Below are 26,420 nucleotides of genomic sequence, written 5' to 3'. Positions count from 1 at the left end.
TTTCCTGGTTAGATGACTTCGATGACAACCAACCCGAACCTTACCACCAAAACGAGGTTTAGATAACCGCTACCACAATAAACATTTGTTTTAATCGATCCAGAACCATCATAATAGTGTATCAGAAATTAGCTGGATTCAAAACCGTCAAGCCCGTGAAATTTATTTGGGATGTAATCTACAAATTACGAGAAATATGGGAAAATAAGATAACTTCAGATGGGTAATTAAATGGATTTATTCTCACTTTATAGATCTCACTGTAGTCAGAACGGTTTCCATATCTTTTATTTTTAAGTAGGACAATATGTTAAGCAGTACGAGATATACGACGGCATTGCGGTAGTTCAGCGAACTAAGAATCAGCGTCCGAATGGATGAAGAACGACTAGAGTGCTGTCGTTAACTCGGCTACAACCGCGTAACCGGTGTCTACACTAATAAAGAAGAAGAATATATTGAACTTAGAAGACTTTTTTCTTCTCATACCAATCTTTGGGAGAATACTTAAACTTTCAGTCTCTTAGAAATCCCACATGTCAACGAAAGAATCCAATAAAAATCGTTACCGACTATACACACGTCTACATACATAAATATAACTTCATACAAGAGTATTTAATGACACGCTCTTATTCTCTCACCACACTTTACAATTTGTTTTAGGATAAACAAGAGAGTTCGGAGATTTACTTTAAACCTTCGCCGACAATTTCACACATCATAAAAATAAATAAAAACGCATTTTACAACAGCAATAAGCAGCGTTTAAGCTGCTTGCAGTTCAAACCGCACACACACACGCACACACAAACAACAACAACAGCAAAGCAAATAAAAATTGAAGGCGAAGGCAACGGAGTCATGGACTCAGTGGCTGCTTGCGGAGAAAACGTCCTTTGGGTGCAAATAAAGCATAAACATGCGCATAACAACAAAAAATGCAACAACAACACTAGCATACAAATAACAACAACACAAATATAAAGACAACAAAAACACGAACATAAAAACATGAAACTAGAAGGATAAAGCAAAAATGTGCATAACAACAAAAATACAAAAACAACACTGATATGAAAACAACAACCACACTAACATAAAAACAACACGAACATAAAAACAGCAGTCTCTAAGAGTGAAGCAAAAATCCCATAAGAACAACAACAACAACAAAAACAATTACAACAAATACACGAATATGGAAACAACAACAACTGCAACATAAAAACAACAAACTCGCAGCGCTATCAAAACCATCGACACAAGAGAACAATAACAATTATTGTGTTGTTGAAAGTGGCAATAACTACAACGATGATGTACTTATAGATTTCAAGTTGCATTAATATCTGCGCGCGTGTGTGTGCGCGCAACTGATGGGGCGGGGAGGAAAAGGGTGTCTGCTTGAATGGAGGAATCGAGTTGGCAACATGCGGCTGGCGACTGCAGCAAACGATAAAAATCAAATAAACACTTTGCACCCCTAACACACACACACACACAAACACAATGGCATGTATACATATTGAACAACAACAACAATTAACACGGCAGCAAGAACTGCGCCTGCCAACTGCAGCAAGAAGAGTTGCAATAACAACAACAACAACAACACAAGTGTCATAACATGCTACAGCAGGGAAATGACATTCCACGGTGCTTGTTGTTGTACACAAATATACGAGCATGTATGCATCTGTGTGTGAGCATGTTGCCATCGGTGTGACATTGCAGCATATTGTTGCATGTGTGCATTTGAGGGGCACACTGTTGCAGTCATAGCCCTCGCAGGAAAACTTGTGAAAGTTTCGTGTTATTTTGAACAGATTTCTTTTTTCTTTTTCAAACTTTTTTTTTGTATTTTATTGTTTTGATGCTCCAATGCATGCCATACCTTTGCCATCAGTGACTTCATTAACTTCTATAATTCTAAGCTGATGACATCAATGATTTAAGGCAAGATTGTCACACGTCGAAGTTGAAAGCTTTCCATGATTTATTGAGAAATTACTTTTTTGGTATTATTGGAAAACTATTTATATTTCTATGGAAGTGCCTATCAACAGATCTTCTTGCAAAACAGGTCTGATCAATGAGCTTAACCTTGATAAATTCGATACTTAAACAATTAATACTAAATTGAAACCAGAGACATATACCATTGATCCTTAATCTTCTATGAAAATGATTTTTTTCTTCTGTTCCACATCAGAAGGACTTAGGCAGAAAGGAATCGATATTAGCGATTTTTCTCTTGGCTTTGTCTTAATCAATATAAAAACGTTGGATGATTGAAAGAAAACCCATCCTGACATTTAAACTACAAAAAACCTCGACAAAACTTTTTCGAAAATTTTTGTAAATAATTGTTAGTCACTTTTTTTCTACATATTACTTTAAAGCATATTCAGCGACGATCTCTAAAATATTCAGTGCAACTATTTTATTTATTTCGACCTATGTTATGATGACGATTTTACTGCATATTATGGAATTTTACAAAGGCAACGCAAACTCCTAACCTGAATGAAATCACCATTACCAATACTACGGCGTTTACAGAAAAATCTAACAAAAATCAGAAACTACAATAACTGACTTATGTTTTTTCAAGATTTTGTCGAAAATCTTCTTTACCCATAGCTACAAAAAAAAATTTTGTAAATTTTTGTGGAATATTAGTTTTTTCAAACACAATTTAAATAATTCGAAAATATTTTTCTTTTTTCGAAAATACTTTTTTTTCCTAAAATATTTAAAATAATTCGAAAATATTTTTCTTTTTTCGTAAATATTTTAAATAATTCGAAAATATTTTTCTTTTTTTCGAAAATACTTTTTTTCGAAAATATCTAAATTAATTCGAAAATATTTTTATTTTTTCGAAAATACTTAAAATGATTCAAAAATATTTTAAATAATTCAAAATTTTTAAGTAATTCGAAAATACTTTTTCTTCGAAAATTTTAAGTAATTTGAAATTATTTTTATTTTTTCGAAAATATTTTAAATAATTCGAAAATCTATTAAGTAATTTGAAAATACTTTTCCTTTTTCGAAAATATTTTAAGTAATCCGAAAAAACGTTTCTTCGAAGATCTTTTCAGTAATTCGAAAACATTTTGCGTTTCTCGAAAATATTTTACATATCTAAATCAAAAATAATTTTTTTTTTTAAATATTTTAAATAATTCGAAAGTATTTAAAGTAATTTGTAAACAGTTTTTTCTTTTCTCGAAGATGTTTTAAATAATTTAAAAGTATTATATAAAATAATTCTAAAAAACTTTTTTTTTCGAAAATATATTTAGAGAATCGAAAATATTTTCTTGTCTTCGAAAATATTAAAAATTATTCAAAAATATTTTAAATACAATAATTCAAAAATTTTAAGTAATTCGAAAATACTTTTTTTCGAAAGTTTTAAGTAATTTGAAATTATTTTTATTTCTTCGAAAATATTTTAAGTAATTTGAAATTATTTTCCTTTTTTCGAAAATAATTTAACTAAATCGAATATATTTTTGTTTTCTCGAAAATATTTCAAATAGTTGGAAAATACTTCTTTTATCGAAAATATTTTTAATAATTCGAAAATATTTTAAGTAATTCGAGAATAATTTTCTTTTTTCGAAAATATTATATGTAGTTCGAAAATATGTTTCTTTTTCGAAATTCGCTTTATTTTCTTCAGATTCTCTTATAAATTACATAAATGCGGATCAACCCCTGAAATACCCGTCTAAAAATTTAACAATGAAAAAATTAAATATAAAATTAAAATTAAAAATAAAGTAATTTTTATATTCCAACATGATTTGATGCAGTTTTTTCCAACAATTTCTAACAGCTTCGATATCTTTTTTCAGTAGGAACCCTTTAGTTTTTGAAAATATATTCTAAAACTAGTGCCACTGAGCATAAAACTAAATAATGAAAACAAACTAAGAGCTCCTATTCTGGGATTCTTAAGGAGTAAGTTGCTTAAACTCGAGTTTATTTATATGCGTAAGATTTCTCAGATAAGCACTAGCACAGATCGTTTAGATAGTTTCCAAATGTGGAGAATATTGGACTTCATCAATGTGCTGGGGCTAAGTGAGTCCATGTGATTTAGGAGAGGGCACAATAGACCTAAGGTCGCGGTGCATTCCTCATCAATAAATCTAATCTAATCTAGTTTCCAAATCAAGTCTAAAATAATTTGTTTTATAAGCCTGGAATCTTTCGGGATTTCAAGATTTTTCACTTTTTCTGTTACACGATGGATCATATGAGACGTATTGTACTGTTATTTGGTATTTCAACTATATTTTTTACGAACTTTATATCGTTTTAGGGCAATTTCGAAATTAGTTCCGGCCATATGTTGGTTTCTACTTCCGATGTCTTTAGGAATATTTCATGCCTTCTTTAAGATTTTCATGGGTTGGCAAGCGGTCGGTCGCAGCGAGATTCTGTGTACTAATCTATGATGTTTCACAATGGACTTTCATTAGTTTCAAACAGGACGGAAACTAGTTGCAAAATAGTCAAAAATGTATCCACTTTAAAATAGACTACCTATGAACCAGTCTGCCATTTCATCCAACACAAAACTGAGTACATCAATATACAGTGCAATGACTACAAAATTCACCGCGAGATATGAAAAGAGAACGTCAAAAGATGCCACGATTATGATTTGCCCGAAAGAAAAAGTTATGATGATAATGCTGACGATGCTGATGATTGTGATGACTGTGAAGAGGCCGATGGCGCTGCGAATAGGGTGGATGAGGCGACGAATTCCACAATTTCAACATTCGCTAAAAATAACGGCAACGCTTAAAGCAGCCAGCAGCCACGAAAAAGATGTAAGAATGCATCGGTATGTACATATATATATACTTATAATGAAATAATGCCGCGCTGGATTTTCATGTAATTTGTAGGATTAATTTGCGCTGCCTTGCAGTGTGCGCGTCCGTCTTTCCTACGCTCGGAAGCAACAGCAACAAAGTTGGGCGATTAAATTAGGAAAACAGAAACTTGTTTTTCACAGACATACTTATACATATAAACATATACATATATGTATATAGGCATAGATATTACAAATTCATGTTTACTTTTTGTTGCGCCTCTCTTCGACTCGTCTACCCACCACGACACATCCCAAGCGCCTTTATGCCGATTTTTTTTTGTTACTTTTTATATTCCTTGATACAAATTTGAATTGTGGACACGTGTTAATTAACGCGAATGCAGACGATGACGGCAACGACGACGACGGCAACAGCAACAGCACAGCGTCAGCGCCATGAGCAACGAACGATCAAAATGACGATGACACGATTGTGCATTGAACCCGCGAAGTGCATTGCAAGCGCGTTGACAGTGGCAGTGGCCACGGCGGCAGCAGCGGCAACAGGAGCTGCACGAGCCCCAGTCCGCCGTGTGCCACTCGCTGTTGCAAGCGCGTTGCATGCCAACAACTGTGGCATCCCTAGTATCCCCAGTGCCGTGAGTCGTCATGAATGTGCTGCTGTGCCAGAATTTTGTCACAAAATGGAATGACAAGCACAATTAGTTGAACTTTAATTGCAAATCGAATTCTAATTATGCTCGGCGAATTGTGTCGGAGTTGCATGAGCCTTTAATTACTAAACGTGGACGAATATTATGGAATGAAAATCATTATTAAAACATACATTTGTTATTTCTTTGGAATATCCTTTTAGGGTTCTGATATTTCTATATAATGGATGCTCCGTTCTTTAATCCATTCTCAACACTAAAAATTTGCTCCCGAAACCTCAACTTAATGTACTCACAATGTCTTTACACTGCAAGGCTTTCGCCAAGTACAAGAATTGTCGTTTTCTTCTTTTCCTTAGTCTTAACTTCTATAGGGTTTCGGCTCCAAGGGGGCTCTGAAATCCGCGCGGTCTTCGCCAGTATTGTGTACCAAGTTTCGTCATTACTTCTACAACTAGATTACTACATCGGAGACAAGGCCTTCCTCTAAATTTCTTATCACCGATTCTCGCATCGAAAACCTTTTTCGCTATAACGTCAATATCCATTTTCATAATATGATCAAACCAGCGCAGTCGCTGGATGTTCATTCATTGGACAATTGCAATATCGTGATAGCTCATTGATTGCTCCTTGTTCGTCCGGATACGATATTTCTCACCAGCACTTAAGACCCAAAAAAAAACTGGCGAAGCACTTTTCTCTCGAAGACTCCCAGCGTCAGCTCATTAATTTTTGACATCGTCTCAAATGTTCCCAAGAAATTTAATTTGAGCCGGTTTATAGCACTTTACAAAGGCTGCTCAGAGGTGTTGAACTTTTTTCTTAAAGCAGTTTTCATAAAATTTTATTTATCAACGAAAAGTAAGGATTCCGAAGTAATTAGTTAAACCCAGTGTCTTTTCCACTTAAAACCTAAAAGAACAAGATACAAACGAAGTGACGAAAAGTCTTACTAAATATCTTCCATGCGTATTGGAGAGCCAAAGCTCTGTTAAAAATATACAAGAAGCAATTTCCGACATTGACAATTTACCACACTTGTTGAAAATGTTGACTGATATGGCCTCATAAAACCCGAAATTTAACTAACGTCGAAGACCCACAGACATAAGTAGGTTAGAAGCTGGATGTTAGAAAAGGTCGAAATCAATCGTCAAGCTATGTTTCACAATAATCATCGTTCCCGCTTCCTTTAGGAATGTTAGTTACATGAGAAGTTTGTAACGCTGGCATTTGTAATTCAAATTTTTTAAAAAGTATTGAAAGTTGGAAATATCATATTTTAGTCAAGCGATCCGCAATTCACAACTTTTCTAGACAAAAAATGCACGAACTCGGATGATCTTTCATTTAGAAACGATTTATCGATTTCGTTATAGAACTTCATATAGGTTATAGAACTCGGAGATATTAATCGGTCAACCCAGTTTTCTGATTGGTTGTCCTCGACTTTTTCTCTATGGAAGGTTGTAAAGGATTAAGCTTACAAAAGCGTTAAGTTTCAGAGGTAGAACATACAATACTGGGCACCCAGCCTTAACAGTTAACAGTGTACCACAAATACGGTCTTCTAATAACTAAACCTATTTTGTCCCAATACAAGCAAATCAATACTTAATTCAAATATTCTTAACATTTTCATTATCTTTTCAGGATCAGCTCTAGTTCTTCAACTAATTTCTTTTTATGACATTAAAGAACTAAACATGTTTTTCTCGGAAAGAATAAATGAATTTAAGTCCAAGAAAATATTACAGAACAGAGTTTGGCTAGCAGGCATTCATTTTGAAAAAGAAAAATGAATTTATTAATATTGGACTCGCCAAACTGAACTCTGAATGCTCCTTCTCTACTCATATACCGACGAGGGAGTTGCGGGTGGGAAGAGGGGTAGTCAGTTTCTCTATGGTTGGGTCACAACTGGGGGGAAGGTTGGTAGAGGGGTTTCCTATCAGAAGCTCCCTATCAACTCCAGCTTTCTGACTTCCTGACTATTGCAGTGACTTCTAAGCCGATGTTGCAGCCATTAAGGTAGAGGCAGATCTACTGTTCCATAGTGCAGCCTCCTTTACAGAAGTGTCCATTCACTCAGATAGCAGAGCGGCGATACTAGCCTTGAACTCATTAACAGTGCGTTCATGAATGGTGGCGGAATGCCTGACCTCGCTATCAATAGCATCGAGTGTCTTTGTGATAAGAATGGTATAGGTGCCAGGCCACAGCGGAGTCGCAAAACTGATGAGCTAGCAAGGGAAGGGTCCCTAGAACCGCTATCGGTAGAATGGGGCGGATTTGTGCTCCTCTTGTTTTTTACTACTTTATAGCTGGGCTTCGCGGAAGCTGGGCCTGCGCTGGGCCACTATCAGTTCGTGCAATGCCCGGTCAAAATCCTTTTGGCCCAAGATCGATCACAGGAGATCTAGTGATATTTTTGCCCTCTATAAGGCTAGCCTTTCCCTAGTTGTGGGGCTTTTAACATGCCATTGTCCTATTGGTGACCATGCTGTAATCTTACCAGACGCCATCTACAGAAGCTGCATGGAAGAAGATGAAATGGAACCAACTCAACACTTCCTTCACGACTTTCCCTCGTTTGGGAGGTTAAGACACTTAGGAGTTTAATAGTAGTTAGAGTTGGATTTGTATAGGGTAAGATTTGTACAAAATTTACGATCCGAAAGATGTTCGATCGAGCCGCTCTTTCCATTTATGCTGCATTCCTGGATGGCGTCCGACAAATTTCGAATCCTACGACTTTTTCAACTTCCAGAACAACATCAAGCCACACACCAAATATCGCATTACAATCACTACAATTATATGATTACCCTAAGTACCGATAAAACTCGCCATAATTCATAGAAACCTCGCACTTTTATCCATAAGCATGTGTTCGAAGCGCCCTCGAAATGAAGCATATGATCCAATAAAACTTCTCGGAAAAAGACTTTGTAAAGCCATTCAAGAATTTCCCACAATTATTTCATAAAAATTCAGCTTCGAACGCACTAAATGGGCGGACAAAGGCAGATAACCCAAGTAAATGGCCAAATGGGCACACACAGAGCAACAACAAAAACAAATCGATGACATTTACCAGATACAAATCGAACGCGGAGGCGGCAAACCATTTGCAATTAAGCTACCGACCACAACAACAACAACAGCAACATCAAATGTTAGCTGAACGAGCGCGCGGCAAGCGACACACAAGCCCGCTTGCTGAGCGCCTAAGTAATTGGGGAAAATCGAATATTGGCTTTATGGCATAGAACAAAGAGATCACGATCGCGATCGCCGCGATCAGCAAAAGCTGACTTCGAATGCCTCAATTTGTAGCAGAATAGCAGAATAATTGACAAAAAACAACAAAGTTGTGGGGAAAAATCATATAAAAATACGACGCAGTTTGTTGAATATGTACATACATATGTATATACATACATACATATGTATATTTATACATACATATGTTGCTACAAAAACAATTCAAGCGGAAAGCGCCAAAACGCATGGAAAGCAAGCGATCGATCTGCTGAACTTCCATAAACACACAAAAAAATGAAAAGCGCCATTGGAAAATGCGTTGCCTTTAAAATTGAAAAAAAAATATATATCGCATGCGATATTTATCGCACTCAGCATATTTATTGCATGCTATAAAAAGCATAAAAACGCGTCTGACAACGGCAACTGAGCGCTTATTTGCTTTTATGCACGCGTTTGAACATAACTGCTACATTGTTGTTGGCAGCACACCACCCACACACGCACACACACATGAGCGGGAATGCCAGTTATTGCAAGTGGCCAGCAATAAATGCTGTTGGCGGAGGCCAGATGTCGCTTGTTTGCTCATTCACTTCAATAATGACAACTGTGAATCCACAAAAACAAAAAAAAAAACACTGCAACAACAACAACAGTGCCTATGACAAGACAAGGATTGACAGATTGTGTTAAATACATACACATATACACGCACATACTTAAATTTAGAGACACGACTTAATTTTGAAGTGCAACATGAACGCATTTTTATTATTATTAAAGTCACACACCCCCTTACACGTCACCTTGTACATATGTATACATACAAACTCATGCATGTAAGCGCTGGCGGTGTCACTTGAAACTCCGCTTTTCGGGGGTGTCAGTCAGTGAAATTTCAGCCACTAACAGTCAAATCAAAACAAATAAACGGCGATCGCTGAAAGGTGCGCGCTGTGTTCGGATGAAGCGTGATTTATGATTACAAGCGACTGTCTATCGATGAATGCATATTGACAATATTGACAAAGGGTTTGGTGTAGTGCACTACATACTTACATATATATATGTATGTATGTACATAGAGGTACTGGGTCAATGCACATTTTGTTTTGAATATTGGATTACAAAAGAACACTTTTTTGGGGGAGTACTTTCTACATTTGAGGGACGTGGCTTCAAACCGACCAGGTTCAATGTACTTTGAAGCGAAGCAGCTCGTATTAGCAGCTAGTGTTTTTATAAAAAAGAGCTATTGTAGACCAAAACATTTAAGACCGGTATTTAGAATGCTTTGTGTTTTGATTTTTTATTTTTTTTACAGAAATTTTAGAAATCAATGAGACGCAAAGCAATTATTTCGAATAATGACTTAGTCAAATTAACCCTAAAACGCCACACTAAGTTTTAGTGTTTTCAAAATCGAGCGTGACTCTTTTAATCGCAAATATTATTCAATTTTTTTGCATAAACATATTTATTTCCTGCTACGTGTTGCTACAGCGTATAGTAGTTTTGTTCACCTAACGGTTATATGTATCACCACAAACGAATCGAGTTAGTTATAGGGTTATATACATACATATGTATATATAAATGATCAGGATAACGAGACGAGTTGAAATCCGGGAGACTCCCTGTCTGTCCGTTCGTCCGATTTCAACCGAATTCGGTACATGGCATTACTTTAACATTCTTATGCCTCAGTTTCAAAATGGGCGAAATCGAACAACTACCGCACTTACTTCCCATATAACACAATTTTAAAATCGCTTTTCATCTTTTACTTTCCGGTTTTAAAATCGAGAAGCAATTAACATAACTTTGCACGAATAGTGCCTTTAAAGTATCTTATGATCAAAAATTATCCAATCCAACAAAAGCTGTTCAAGGTACTGTATAATTGGAAACCTGGACCTATAGTTGAATTTTCATCGAAAATATCGGTCAATGTGTGAGGTATATAATTGAAGTTCAGGGATAATCCTTCTCTCAAAATAGTATGTCTGTGTGTCACAAATAATTTGAATCAGATCAATACTAACGTAATATAAAGAATTTCAAACATAAAAATGACTTTATACCGCACATATTGGCCAATATGTGAGTTATCTCAATGAAAATGAGAAACCGCAGGTACTTTATAGAAAACTCGTATGTTTTTGTTAAGAAAGATAATAGTATAATAGAAAGAAATTCCAACTCTAATTGAACCAATTTATATGAATTTTGATAATTTTGGAAGCTTCTCTGATTCATCTGGATGTATAGGACACCCGCTTGATTGAGCTCTTCTTAAAGTGGGATGATATTTAGATATTCAGTATCCATTATTGGAAAAATTTATGACCAATTGCATAGATTATACGTTAGCGTGCTGAAGTCCACGAGCGTTTGCACCAACATATTATGGTAGTTTGCTATTTGAGTTCGTTGGTAAAAACAAAAACTAATATACCTTTGATAATTGGTATCAACACCTCTTTTTTGTATTATGGAACTCAGAGCTTGAATTATGCTATTAATTCAGTTTGCTAAGTCGGTGGTATACGGATTACACTTGGAATAATTGGATTTCTACACAACTTTCTCTGCCGGTCCGAAAGAATGAAAAATTTGAAGAACTTTGAAGAAGTACCTTACCTATGTATTGAACTAAACACAGAAATCAAGGTACCACGATACAGCAATTGACCAATGTCGACCTCCAAACGAAGGACCCCAGAGAATACTATCAAATTACATTTACTACTATGAGCAAAAAAAGTAAGAATTTGTTCATAATTTTAAAATTCTTAATCTAAAGAAACGGTTTATTTAGTGGAAAACTCACGAAGATTCGATGCAGTATGCGACGGTGCCTTATTGTGGTGCAAAAACCAGCAGTTGTCGGCCCATAATTTTGGCCTCCTTTTACGAATTGTTTCGCGCAAACGATGCGTAGCACTATTCAAATAGTATTCCTTGTTTACAGTTTGGCCGGTCGGAAGAAATTCGGAGTGCACCACATCTCGAAAATCGAAGAAAACTATCAACATAACATTGATTTTTGACCTGCTTTGACATGGTTTTTTTCGGCTTCGGCTTTTCTTTGCTTCGGTATTCGTTTGTTTCCGGGTTGAAAGCATAGATCCAATACTCATCGCCAGTAATAATACGTTTCATGATATCCTGGTAGACGGAAACCTGTTTTGATCTTTCAAAATGGTTTTTACTGATCCTTCCGATATTCCAACGATGCAAGCATCAATACCTTTATTTTATTGAATTGTTGATCATCAGTTGATGTTGATGGCCGCCGTGGACGCGGTTCTTCGTCAACGCGTTATCGACCCGCTTGGAATAATTTGCACCAATCAATTCAAATTCTTACTCGCGAAAAATAATTATCCCCAAAGGCCTTTTCCAACATTCTGAACATTCCGGTATCAGAAATTGGATTCCCCACACAAAATTGAATGGAACTTGTCTGTTATATAATTTCATTCATCGTAGATATCGCCGAAGGCACTTTATGTACTTCAGAAAGACAAGCGTATACTTGTAGTAAACACTAATGATTTTGGTTTGATGTGACCTTTGTCATAGATGTCAATGTAAGTCGTACCAACCAAGAAGAAAAAATAATTAGACGATTGGGTTTTTGTGCGAAATTTAAATTAAGAAGTCTTACTATTTTGTGCCCACATTTATACAAAGTGAGCATCAGTGGAAAAATTCTATTTTCGGAAAACTTAAGCCTAATTGTCACATTCACTACTTAATTTTAAAATATTCGTTTTTAAATTTGTAAGAAATATCGTTACATGGGATTTTTCAATCGTGGCATCCTGATAAAATATCTCAAGTCGTTTATGGTGTTGCTTATAATCAAACTGTTATCAATCATATTGGAACCAAAATGTTATACATATGTACGTATGTAGACAGATGATAGATAATTTGGGTTGTATTATCAAATTGCGTAGCAATTCTTCGCTTCTGCTCAATTGGACCATTGAGTTTGCACTAAATAATGATTGATAAACAATCTGAGAAGCGAAGGTGATTTTTTGAAATTTAAATTCTCCAGTTTCGAATCGAATCATAAATAATATATAGTGAATTGTCATTACCAGCTATTACATGACAATATAAAGTCTCACTTTCAATCCAAACTAGACGCAACTCACCCGAAACAATCGGCGTTAACGGTATGCCACCGCTGTTATTGCCACCATCCAGTTTATCCTCATTCTTCAGCGCGGCCGATTTGCCGGGCACGCAACTAATCGGCTTCTTTGCCTTCCAAAGTTTCATTTTGCGCGATATTATTATTCAATATTTCTTCTTTTTTCTGCACAATTCTTCTAGAGCACCGGAAAACTGCCACTCAGCGCACGGCAAACATGGCGCACACACACGCACTACACTCTTATACGAATTTATGTTTCGGTTGTGTGTTGTTTTATACAGAAACTATTTCAAAATTGATTTGAAATTTCACAGTTGTGCGAGCGCGTAGAGGGGGAACGCTCAAGACCTGCAAAGTATACACAATGAATGCACGAAAAAAGCACGGAGATTGAAAAATCGTCACTGCCGCGCGTCTTGAAGACGCCGCGACGCGTACGCGTTGACAAAATTCAGAACTCAAAACACAAAACAACAACAAAAACGCGTGGAAACTAACACGAAGTAGTAAAAAATCAAGAATCCGAGAAACTGTAGACATAAAGTGCTTTTCTCGTCACACGTTCTGCTGCTTCTTCTTCCACTGCTACGTTATACACAAGTTTTCACAAGATTTTCCCCTTGGCTCGTGCGTATACGACGCGAGTTTTCGAAAACTATTTTTAAACTTGAACGGCGCAACGGACGCGCCGACGGTTGGGTGAATGGGCGGTGTGGCCGACCGACTGCCGCGCGGCGGCTACAAGCGCGCGCAGACCTCCAAAACGAAATCACTTCAACGGCAACAACAACAGCAACGCGCATAAACTACTTGCCGTAAGTAAAATAAATGTTGTGGAGAATTGCGTAGCCAAAACAGCAATTATAGATGAAGCACGAAAAAAGGCAAAAACAACAGCAATAGCAACAACAGCGCGCCGAAAGTGGGGTAGAGTGAAAAGTGAGCGCGCAGTTTCCTCGAACGCGAAAACACACCAGACACTTCACAAACACACACACACATACAGTTATATATGCGCACTAATACATTGATGGCTTTGGCCGCATATGCATGTGAGTTTCACCCATTTACTACATTAGGCATAAAATAAAATTCGGTTTTTGCCAAGTTTTGCGGTGATTTTACGGGGCGCCCAAACCCACACACACACTGTCAATTGGCGGCCGAAATGTTGCTGCGAAATTTCATTTCAATTCGCCAAACGGTAACACAAATCGCACAAACACTTGCACTTTCGCAGGCGCATCCATCAATACGCGTTCACTTGTATGCGTGTGTGTGTGTTAGGTTTGTTGTGCTCATAAATTTCAATATATTTAGTACACACGCATCACCTTGCAGCGCGCCTTCGATTGGTTTGATCGTCAGTTCACGCGTTAAATTAAAAAATATATCGCACACACATACACCGATATATGCTACTGGCATGTATGTATGTATGTCGCAAGTAACGTTTAATTATCGCCACCGATTGCAGACGTTGCCACAAACTCGACCGTGCACCACGAGACACAACTTCAGAATGAATCTGTGCTGCAGCGCTTTGCCTTCCGTAGCCATCGCTGCGCCGACAGCGACGCGGCACACGCACCCACCAGAGCACACACAGCAGTGGCTCTCTGCACATAGCACCCGTGACTGCAGCGCTTCCCTTTGCCGCGTCGGCATAAACGTACACACTCGTGTATTTTCCAACTGTTGCTGTGTGCGCTCGTCTGCTGTCGCCGCGAACTTTGTGCGCCTCGTGCAACATTGCTGCGCTGCTTTGTATGCCGCATTTACACCCAGTGAGCATTATTGAAGAAATTATCGAAACTTCGAAAATTGTGTATCTGGAAAAATAGTCACTCTAGCTTACCAACTTGAGAATGAAAAATGCTTTATATACATATATGTACATATGTACGAAAGTGTGGAGGGCTTCACGAAAAACTTTGTGTTCTTCAAAGTAATCGTCTTCTTCTTTATTGGCTTTTTCCTACTTTTCATTGAAGGTGTTTTATACGTGGCGGGTCTCAAACTCAGCGCTCAACCCTGGAGAAGGTTATTTCGCCTTCTCATTTTAGCACGCCTTCGAACGGATGTTTTTTGGCTATCCAGCGGATACTAGGTCTAAGGTCGGAAGTCATGAGCTGCTTGAGCCATATGTAAAAGAATCATTTCTTGTCACTCCCTAAAGAATGGCGCTCAGAAAACTTTCCTCACTTGCGTGAACTTCTACGCATGGCTTCAACCTCCCTTCAAAGTAATCATCCCCAGATATATTGCACTTCTGCCATCTTTTTTTCCAATCCTCAAAGCACTTGAAAAGTCTTTTATTGAGATCTTGCTTTTTTCAATTTCAAAGCACTTTAAAAGAGGTCATTCGTTGTAATTTTGTTTGGATTATTCTTCGATACAGTTTTTATCTCCTGAATCGCCGTCATCCTTTCATGAGACTTTTCATGTCGTTGGGTACAAAAAAAGGTCACAGCGGGTCAGGTCTGGAGAGAGTTTTTTTGTTTTTATAGTAGGGGGAAGCATTGAAAGCCGGAGTACGGAACTTTAATCCGTTAAAACCTAGCCTATTCCCAACTCAAGACTTTTCCACGGAAACCACCGGTTAAGAATTACCTCGGGAGGGACAGGACATTAAAGTATTTTCTATTAATCTATTCTAATATGTTGAAAAACTCTCAGTTTTGTCATGATGAATGCTGACGCTTCGCTAACAGCTTTCCATTTCTCAGTCGACTGACACATGAGTTTCGTTGAATTACCGTAAGACTACCACCGAGTGTGGTCGTACGGCAAGAACTCATGATACACAACGCATTAAGCTTATGTCTCTTGTCCATCAAAATTTACCCCATTCATAGCTAATTGTTCATTGGGTTACGTCATGAATGCCGGCAACTATTCAATTGTTTTCTCGTTGTTTTCAGCGGCATTTTATGGCATGCTGCCAGCGTCTTTGAGCTTTGCCACTCACTGCTGGCTTTTCCTCTAGCATGTCCATCAGTATATGAGAGAGAGAGTGAGTTGGGTATGTGTGTGTTGCGCAGGAAATACCGAACAGCTGTAGTCACTGGCAACATGTTGTCAGCAACATGTTTGTGGACAACATACTAGTTTGTCAAAAAAGTCTTGCGGTATTTTCGCTAGTTGGCGGTGAAAGCGCGTAGTTCTAGTTTTATTCGTCGCATCGGGTTATGCTATACCTTTTTGGAAAGCTCATTTCACGGGCTAACACGTGTTTGATTGATTGTCGTTTTTTTTAAGTCGTTCGTGAGTTATAGCGTCGCAAACATGGAGCAAAATAAAGAGAAAATACGGCATATTTTACAGTACTACTACGATAAAGCAAAAACGCATCTCAAGCCGCCAATAAAATTTGTGCAACGATTTCAACGTTTTCGTTCTGGTGTAGAGGTGGTCGAAAATGCGCCACGCTCCGGAAGACCTGTCGTCGAAAATTGCGATAAAATCGCTGAATTGGTCGAAAGAGACCGGCATAGTAGCAGCCGTAGCATCGGTCAAGAGCTAGGCATGAGTCATCAAAAATTCATTTCAATTTCAATAAAAAAAAATTCAATAAAAATACCGCAAGACTTTTTTGACAAACCTTATATATGTTCTTGCAATAAATCCATTCACCTCTGATGAAGTCCTAGCCTTCATGATGTAGTCGAGCAAAAGTGAAATTCTCTCTTCATGGACATAATTAAAATATTTCAAGTTCTTCAATAAATGCCGCGGCATGAAATTATGAACGGTAGTATAGGATGCTGTTGTCATGGGAGCTATTTTGAGCTCTTACGTTTGTCTTCGCCTAATAACGATCTATTTATACAAGTATAGCAGTTGATAGAGAGTTTCTGGCATTAAGTGCCCTGGTTGGTATGGACCTTAGTGGACACACATGCTGATGAATGCCGCTAGCACGCAAAAACGCCATAAACACAATGGACTATGGTATTGTAAAGTCAAACGACGACTTTCGGGGAGAGACCCTCCCTTTTGCCATCGGCTGCTCTTCAGCGTCAATGCCTTCCTTGCTTTCTCTTTGATATAAGGCTCCCTTGAAACCTTCCCAACACCAAGAAAGACGTCAGCCCCGTAGTCCATCGCAGGATAGCTCTTGCCAACAGGTGCTACTTCAGACTGAGTAGGCAATTAAGAAGTAAAGTCCTCTCGACAAACAAACAAACAAAGACCAAACTCTAGAAGTCACACAATCCCCGTCCTGCTATTTGATGCAGAGTCATGGACGATGACAACAACTGACGAGTCGGCATTACGAGTTTTCGAGAGAAAGGTTCTGCGAAGATTTATGGCGTATTGGCAACGAATACCGCAGTCGATGACTAACGATGAGCTGTATGAGATATACGACGAAATTGACATAGTTCTGCGAATTAAGAGACAGAGCTGTGCGAAAACATTGCAGCTCTGAGAGTATTCGACCCGCCGGGGAAATCAGAGGAAGACGAAGACCTCCACTACGTTGGAAAGACCAGGTGGAGAAGGACCTGGCTTCGCTTGGAATCTCCAATTGGTGCCAAACAACGATAACGAAGAAGAACTGGTGGGCTGTTGTAAACTTGGCTATAACCGCGTAAGTGGTGTCTACGCCAATAAATAAGAAGAAGAAGTAATATAGAAATTTTCGGAATAGACAATGAAAGACAACTCTGGCGATTATAACTTTCTCCAATATTTTCAAATCGAATTTTCAATATGATTTCTAAATCCATTTTTCAATAATCCTACGAAAATCGGCAGAATCATTTGTATTTCTTTAAAATATATATAGCTGTAAAAATATTTGAAATACCACAGAAATGTTTTTCCCTCTCTGACCCATATACTCGTACATAAACATTTGAATTGTCAGCAAAGAACATAAAATATGTCTGCGCTGATAAAGACCTTCATAGAAAGACGGCCAGCGAGTCTGAAGAGTTTTGAGAAAAATAAGAAACATACTTAATTACTTGGTTCTTAAATGCCTAATGTCACTACTTGTTGTTTCAGCTTAAAAATAAATTCGATAAATGACAAAATATGCGGGGAATCACATGTCTTGGAGTATATATATACACATATGTATGTATATATATATTATGTAGTGTATGGGTGTCTGATATTTATAAGAAATCAGAAGACAGGCCAAAATGTCCAAATAATTGACGAGCAAGCTGTGGCAGTCTTTAGAAAAGCATAAAGACGAAGGCACATTTGGTGTAAACACAGAGTTGCATTGACAACAACCGAAACGGCGATATGAAACATTTGCTTGGCAGACAACTTAATGTGGTTCAATGGACTGGCAAAAAGACACTCGCTTTTTGGCAAGTGAAATTGATATTGGCGCTGGCTACCACATAAGTAGCTAACTATGTGCATATGTATGTATGTATATGTGTATGTATGTATGTATATATGTATATAAGAGTGTACATATGTATTAGAAGGCCTGGTGGGAGTTCTTTTTATGAAAACGAGCAAACCGGATTAAGCCTGGTGATCCAAGGCAACTGAGTAGTTGGCAATACATTCCGATAGAAAAACTTCATAAATCCACACGCTGCTGCACTTCAAAGCAGAAGTGATTAACTTTCTGTGAGCAAATCGAAACATATATACTTTTATATACAAATAGACATCCATACATATTTACAAACATCCATACATTACTACGTAAATATGTTTTATGTATGTATATGTGTGTGTGCTTAGCCCATTCATTCGTCAGACATTGCAGAAAATTTATGTGCCAAGCGTGCGTATCGAGGAACCAGCATACTTCTTAGATATAAATTACTACAGTTGCACGAAAATGCGTATATATGTATGTGTACACAAATCTCTTTTAGCCACAAAGCCTATTTGCCTGATTTCAAAGCGAATAAAATTATAATATATGCCGTGGATTTATGAAAATGCGCTTTTCACATAAACACACACACAAATTGATATATAAATAAGTTTATATGTATATAAAATATTTTGTCATATGTGTATAAATGCGGTGAGTGTGCATATAAAAATCGAGTGTCACTGACGAAACATCCGCCGGATGCTTACAACAACACACACACAAATACATACTTACAGCAGAAGTGTTTGCCAAATTGATTGTCATCGCATGCCCGAGATTACTTAGCGCAGCATAGCATCACATAGCATGACTGGCATTACATATTGCTGCCTAGTACCCCCCTCTTTTGCGTGGGTGGCATCTTTTTATAAATTTGTGTATCGCGCGTTATAAAAATAAAACTATTTTGTTTAAATTTATTTTATCAAATCTTTCTGGTTGGTCTCTTGGCATCACTGGACATGACATATCATAAATTTTACGATGTACGCCTATCAAATCTTTTCGATGAAGTATCTTTAAGATATGCTAAACATTAAGTTTGTACCTGTATGTACATATATAAAAATGGATATAATTTTTGAAAAAAATATTTTATTTTTGACAATTTTTTAAGTCAATGGAAAAGTTCATAACCTTATCAATCTATAAAATACTCAGAAACAGAAGCTTAAAGCAGAGTACTTTAAATAACTAGAGAATTTAGTCATGTGTAGAACTTCATGTGAGTGAGAAAAGCTCTCTGGACGCCATCCACTCGGGAGTGGCCAGAAACGATTCTTTTACATATGGCTCAAGCAGCTCACGGCTAGCGGTTTTAGACCAAGTATACTCTGGGTAGCCAAAAAAACATTCATTTGAAGGCGATCCTCAGGATTATGTGCTGTGTTTGGGACCCGCAACGTAAAAAACACCACCAATTAAAAGAAGAAAACAGCCTCGGATGAAAAACCCCCTTTTGATGACGATCACTGCAAATACATTAAGGATAACGATTTAAGGACATGCACCTAGAATGTCAGTTCCTCGTTTGAGTAAAGACTGACATCACCGACGTCCAAGAAGTGCGATGGACGGGCCAAGGACTGAGCGAGTAGGTCCTTGTAGCATTTACTACAGTGGCCATATGATGGAGCGCAAATTCGGTGTGGGTTTCGTGGTGGGAAAGATACCTTCTATGAGCGCTTGGAGCGCACCTATGACTTTAACGCCAAGGTGGACAAAGAAGGTTCGGTAAATGCAGCCCCCATGATAAAACATCCCCAAAGTGGGTTGAGACTGATCGACTTCGCCGGGGCACGAAATATGGTTATCTGTGGTACTAGATTCCAATATAGGAAAATTCAACAAGCTACTTGGCTGTCTCCGGATCTAAAAGCCACCAAACAAGTTCGATTATGTTGTGATAGACGGAAGACACGTTTCCAGTGTTTGAAACGTCGGACGCTCCGATGTCCTAACATTGACTTGGACCAGTATCTTGTTGCAGCTAAGATACGTCCCCGCCTCTGTGCAGCAAAGAACGCACGTCAACAAACACAGGGAAGGTTCGACGTCCAGAAGCTATAATCACAACAGTTAGCCGAACGGTTTTCTGCTCGAATTGCACTCCTGTTTTCTGAGACCACCCATAGCAAGTCGGTATAAGGGAAAGAACAGCGAAAAGCTTGACAAGCTGGCCGACAGGGGTAATGCTCCAAGAATTTACGAAAGGATGTGGCAACTAACAAAAGGCTTAAAGACCGGGGAACACTTCTCCAGGAATTTAAAATTTTTTCTCATTTTCCTATAACTTTTGACCATTCAAGCATGGGCTTCAAAACGCGAATGAGCTGTTAAGCGATCCTTTGTGTGTGATAATTCAACAAATTATCTGATTTGATTAATATAATACAATTTTCTAAGAATTTTTTCCATTCAAGCATGAGCTTGAAGACGCGAAATAGCTATCAACCGATTCTTTATGTATGATTCTTTATGATTTGAGAAAAAACAATTTTTAATAACTTTTGACCATTCAAGCATGGGCCTGAAGGCGCGAAAGAGCTATCACCCGATTCTTTGTGTGAGACAAATCAACATATTCTCTGATTTGAGTATAAAAAAAACAATTTTTAATAACTTTCGAACATTCAAGCATTGGCTTGAAGGCACGAATGAGCTATCAACCGATTCTTTTGTGGGATAATTTAACAAATTCTATGATATAAGAATGAGAACACAATTTTCTATAATTCTCGACCATTCAAGCATGGGCTTGAAGACGCGAATGAGCCATAAATCGATCCTTTGCATGGCATAATTCAACAAATTTTTTTATTTGATTAAGAAAGTACCATGAATTTTAACTATTCAAGCATGGGCTTGAAGACGCGAAAGAGCTATCAACCGATTCTTTCGTGGGATAATTTAACAAATTCTCTGATTTGAGTATGAAAAAACAATTTTTTATAACTTTTGACCATGTCATGGTCCTGAAAGATGAAATAAATGAACTGTAAAATCTTTTCTTCGAAATATTTACCGAACAGTGTCAAATTTAAGTATTTTTTTCAAAAGATTGCCATGCTCATATTTAACATTGATATTATAATTTTTATTTTATATTCTTGAAGATCGCATTTTTTGATTTTTTAAAATGTCAATAAAGGGTGCCTTTCAAGATATGTTGACTATAATAATAAATAATGACCCACCTTACTTCTATAAAAACCTCCCTCCTAAATGCACCTTCTATGAGGTCATAAAATATTTCATATGAAATAAATGGAAAACTTTAACACATTTTTGTCTAAAATTTCCATAAATATTGGAAACTTTTAATTTTAAACACTTCGACTTAACAAATTCTAACTAAACACACCTCATCAGTCGTCGATTCAGTCGGTAAAAATCAATGGCACATGCCATTATGGACATTAGAACTGCCACTCAGTCAGTGCGACCCCTTCGAATCGTCAAGAACATAACCGATACTCAACAAACATATGTACATTGTATATACCCGACACTCACAATCATATCCAAATTTATACACACATACATATGTACCTATGCACACATGTGCACATAATTGCGGCCATAAATTAGATTTATGAGTTCTTCGGCATCATAACGAAACTGCCCACAGCGCTAATGTACCGTTACACCAAAAACAAATACAAATTTCGAATCGATAGACATAAATTTCCAAAAAAACTTAAGTGTGTTTTAATTATACCGTTGTATGTAGTTATACATATGTATATTTAATTTATGTTATGTTTTATATAAAGCATGCGGAAAGCTTTGGTTGAATGGAATACTTTTACATTAATTAGTTTAAAGTGACTACACTTCCGTTATTCGTTTTGCAACAAAATTGCCACAATTCGCAGAGAATATTAATAAGAGCCATGGAATTCTCGTTCAGTCATTCTTCCCTTCCGCTGTTTGGCGCCAATTGGAGATTCCTAGTGTAGTCAGATCCTTCTTCACCTGGTCTTCCCAATGGAGTGGAGGTCTTCCTCTCTTTCCCTTGTCAGATTCTACCTCGAATAACCTAAGAGCTGGAGTGTTCTCATTCATTCGAATGACGTGACCTAGCCAAGATCTTAATTCGCTGAACTATGTCAATATCGTTGTACTTCGATATCTCGTAGAGCTCATCGCTTTCGCAGAATCTTTCTCTCGAAAACTCGTAACGCCGACTCATCAGATGTTGTCATCGTCCATGCCTCTGCACCATATAGCAGGACGGGGATGATGAGTGACTTGTAGAGTTTGATCTTTGTACGTCGAGAGTGGACTTTTCTTCTCAACTACTCAGTCCGGAGTATCACCTGTTGGCAAGAGTTATTCTGCGTTGGATTTCGAGACTGACGTTGTTGTTGGTTTTAATGCTGATTCCAAGATAGAGGAATTTATCTACGACTTCGAAGTAATGTCTGTCGACAGTGACGCGTGTGCCAAGTCACGTATGCGACGATTGTTTGTTTGATGAGAGGACCCACCAGACCCATTTGCTTCGCTTCCTTATCCTGTCCGGAGAAAGCAAAACTAACGGCGCGGTTGTTGAAACGAATGAGATCGATGTCATCGGTGTACGCCAGCGCTCTTGAGAACTCTCTTAGATGTTTTCAAAATATTATATTTAACAGACCAATCTTCGAAAATTATAATATATAATATGTAGTTCGACAATTCAAACAACGACAATAAGTAATATACAAGTATGAACATACATATGTATTTAACCAAATATTATTTCATTAACACGCCAAATGATTTTTGAAATCGAAAAAATTTTAATTTTTGAAATTTCAACAAAATCCATTAGAAAATCGCTAATTTTCGCGTTTAACCTCGAATTACAAAAGTGCGTGGAAAATCTCAATTATTTCTGGCGGCTGCCAAATGCAATGTTAAAATTTTATTAGCCATAAAAATAAATGCAATTTTCGTCAATTACGCAAAAGTAGCTTACAAACACATAGTTAGCATATATATGTATGTAAGAATGTATATATTTGCATTTATTTTTATATTTTTACATAAAAATGATTTTTCGTGACTCAATACACACATAGAGAGGCTCACCCACACTTTAGCCACTTCAAAGACGAATTTTCACAAAAACACTTTTGTAATTATTACAAGTGTACATAACATGTATGTATGTATATATGTATATGTATATTCATATAAGTATATGAAAATGCGTGGGTGTGTGTGCATGTCTGCCAATATACCTTGTTAAAATAATTGTTTTTGACCATAATTATGGTCATGTTAATGGGTAATTAACACATAACATGCTGCCAACATAATTCTATGTGTGAATGTTTGTATAGTATATCCACTTGAATGTATGTATGTAAAATTCTGAACCCAATAGGAAATATTTGCATTGGTAATGTCATGCGCTATGAAAGTAAAGATGATCACTTAAAAATTGGAGTCCAGGAGCAATCACATGAAAGTACGTAATCTCTGGATACAAAATTTCAAACAGGTGGCAATATCCCCAAATACTTTTTACCTTATACTTAAAAATATTAGAAAAAGCGGGAGCGACCAAATATTTTTTTTATACTCAAAAATTATTAGACAGAGCGGTATAAACATTTTCAAACAGGTGGCAACCTTACTCAATTTTTTTTTCAACTGTAAACTAATTTGTTTGATATCAGTATTGTAAACATAATACGTTTATCTTTTTAGGCTTATTAAATAAAAATTTAAACAGTTGGCAACCCTGGAAATTTTTTTGTTTAGTTTTTTCCTCTTTACAAGGTTGTTTAAAAAACGCCAGCTCTTATCTAACGACAAAACTTATTGAACAACCTAGCACATTGTTTAAGGTTATAATTTTGTATTCAAAATTTAAAAAAAGATGGTAACACTTCCAAAATTTTTACTACCTTTTCTGTAGTTTTCTATTATTCTCTATTTTAAAATTTTTTACATTAAAATACTTAAAGTTTTATAGAGAGGGCCTATCACATTGTTTAAGGTTATAATTTTGTATTCAAAATTTAAAAAAGATGGTAACACTTCCAAAATTTTTACTACCTTTTCTGCAGTTTTCTGTTATTCTCTATTTTAAAATTTTTTACATTAAAATACTTAAAGTTTTATAGAGAGGGCGGTATAGTATTTTTCAAACAGGTGGCAACCTGAATCAAATTTACCGTGAACTGTTTTGTTTGGTACCAATACTGATACATACATACATACATGTATGTAATTCGTTAATTTTTCAAATTTATTAAATATAAATTTTAAATAGGTGGCAACATTATTACACTATACTTATTAAAAATTTCTTTAATTTTATCCGCCTCAGTTTGTAGTAATCCCCTATCTAAAAAGTCTATATAAAAAAATTTAGAACAGGTGGCAACACTGAAATTTTTCGGAAAATTATAGTAACGATCAATAAAAAAATGCTTTCGCTTAAAATTTTCAAATAATTCGTTAACTTTCCAAATTTATTAAATTAAGAATTTAAATAGGTGGCAACTCTCTTTAATTTTTTTTTTTAATTTTATCCGCTTCAGTTTGTAGTAATCCCCTATCTAACAATTTTATATTTAAAAATTTCAAACAAGTGGCAACAATAAAAAATATTAAAATCGGACTAGCCAATCTCTAGTGCACTTTGTACTGCAAATTCTTTCAGTTTTTTGGGGCATCACGCGATTTCGTTCCAGTCGAACTCCGATTAAGTCAATCGTACAAAATGAAGTATCGTTTCAAAATTTTTAATCGAATATACAGCCAATTCTTTTGTGAAGCACCTCTCAAACTGCCTGCTGTACGTGCTCCACCACATCACATTACCACTGCGAAATTTTCCTATTGGGTACCCTCATATTGTAGTAATATATTTATCTATAAAAATAAGGCAAAGTTGAAGCCAGTAAAAAATTTGGCATTAACAAGTGAAAATCGTGGCGTTCTTTGCAGCATTTTTCTCACTTAATTACCAAATAATGCAGAGTAATATATATTTTGTGTTTGTATGTGCGTAAATAGGCATTAGATTAAGAATATTAGTCACCGTTCTGCAAAAAATTTGACTTTTGAACTTCTGGTCCGTAACCAAAACCATAAATATTTATTAAAGTCTTACATACTTACCAGATGTACATACATATGTATTTTTAACTTAGAAAAAAATAAATATAAAGAAAATCTCTTGTAGGAAAACCAAAAGTGGAGGTTAGGCGTGACTAAAAATTCTATTTTGTATATACCAAGCTAAGTTTAAAGTAGGCCGTATGTTTAGATTGGGAAAGCACGACGATATAAAACCTTGAAAGTGGCCATATGGCTAATAAGCTGATTTCAGTTAGTATGACTCGCTTCCAGGAAGGCGTAAATTTATCAAAATTGCTCATAGAACTGTATTTTTCTTATTGTCGTAACTTGTGTGGGAAACGGAAATGTCCAATTTCAAGAAATGTCATTACCTTCCTTTACCTGCTCTGAAGATTCTCAAAATTCCGTGTTTTTCAAAAAGCGTACTTTAAAAAATATTTTCCTTAAGAAAGAGAATTTAATCGCGCCCTTAAAGTAGGACTAATTTGAGCTGAGAATATAGTGCTCAAAATCCGAGGAACTTGACTTTTTTTAAATTTGTTATGTCAGGGAAGGCTTGAACTCTTTTTAGGTTAGGTTAGGTAAGGTTAATCTGGTAGGCCAATAAGCCACGCCAGTTTTGGTCCTTTGTGATACCAGATGGAGTTCAGTTGCTAGGTCGAAGAGGAGTAGTCGTCCTTAGGATGTCTGCGCTTAACGCAAATTTTAACAGACTCTGCGGCCTCACTATCGATACCTCCTCCAGTGTATCATACCGTGGAGACCCCAGATGCTTACAGCGTAGTCTTGCGAATACGGGACAAGTGCGCAAGAGATGTCTATTGTTTCTCTAGTGTCCTTCTCTAGACATTTCCTGCAGTATTCTCGATCTGCTGAACTTAAAAAAAAAACTTTTATCATTTGAGTGTTTATATGTATATGTATGTATGTATGTGTTTTATTCATATGAAAATAATTTGTAGATTGAATTATTCGTTAGAACAAGTAATACGATATTAGTCA

General features: G+C 36.6%; 1 protein-coding gene across 2 annotated transcripts in view; it reads right to left on the bottom strand.

Annotated features, from left to right (window-relative positions):
* The window catches only part of LOC126759049 (glutamate receptor-interacting protein 1), a 67,463-nt gene extending 52,988 nt beyond the window's left edge, over positions 1–14,475 (bottom strand). Inside the window, exons 1-2 of one of the 2 annotated variants that reach the window (XM_050473622.1) lie at positions 13,469–14,475; positions 12,969–13,318 (exon numbers count right to left, since the gene is read on the bottom strand). In XM_050473622.1, coding sequence (XP_050329579.1) covers positions 12,969–13,095 — 127 coding nt within the window. In that variant the 5' untranslated portion in view covers positions 13,096–13,318; positions 13,469–14,475. The remainder of the gene's footprint in view (positions 1–12,968; positions 13,319–13,468) is intronic. The other variant, XM_050473621.1, reaches the window with a different exon arrangement.
* Between the last annotated feature and the right edge of the window lie 11,945 nt (positions 14,476–26,420).

Source organism: Bactrocera neohumeralis, chromosome 5 (assembly GCF_024586455.1).
Source record: "Bactrocera neohumeralis isolate Rockhampton chromosome 5, APGP_CSIRO_Bneo_wtdbg2-racon-allhic-juicebox.fasta_v2, whole genome shotgun sequence".
Classification (NCBI taxonomy): domain Eukaryota; kingdom Metazoa; phylum Arthropoda; class Insecta; order Diptera; family Tephritidae; genus Bactrocera; species Bactrocera neohumeralis.
Note: the sequence above shows the minus strand (reverse complement) of the source record. Positions and strands in the feature narration are given on the sequence as shown.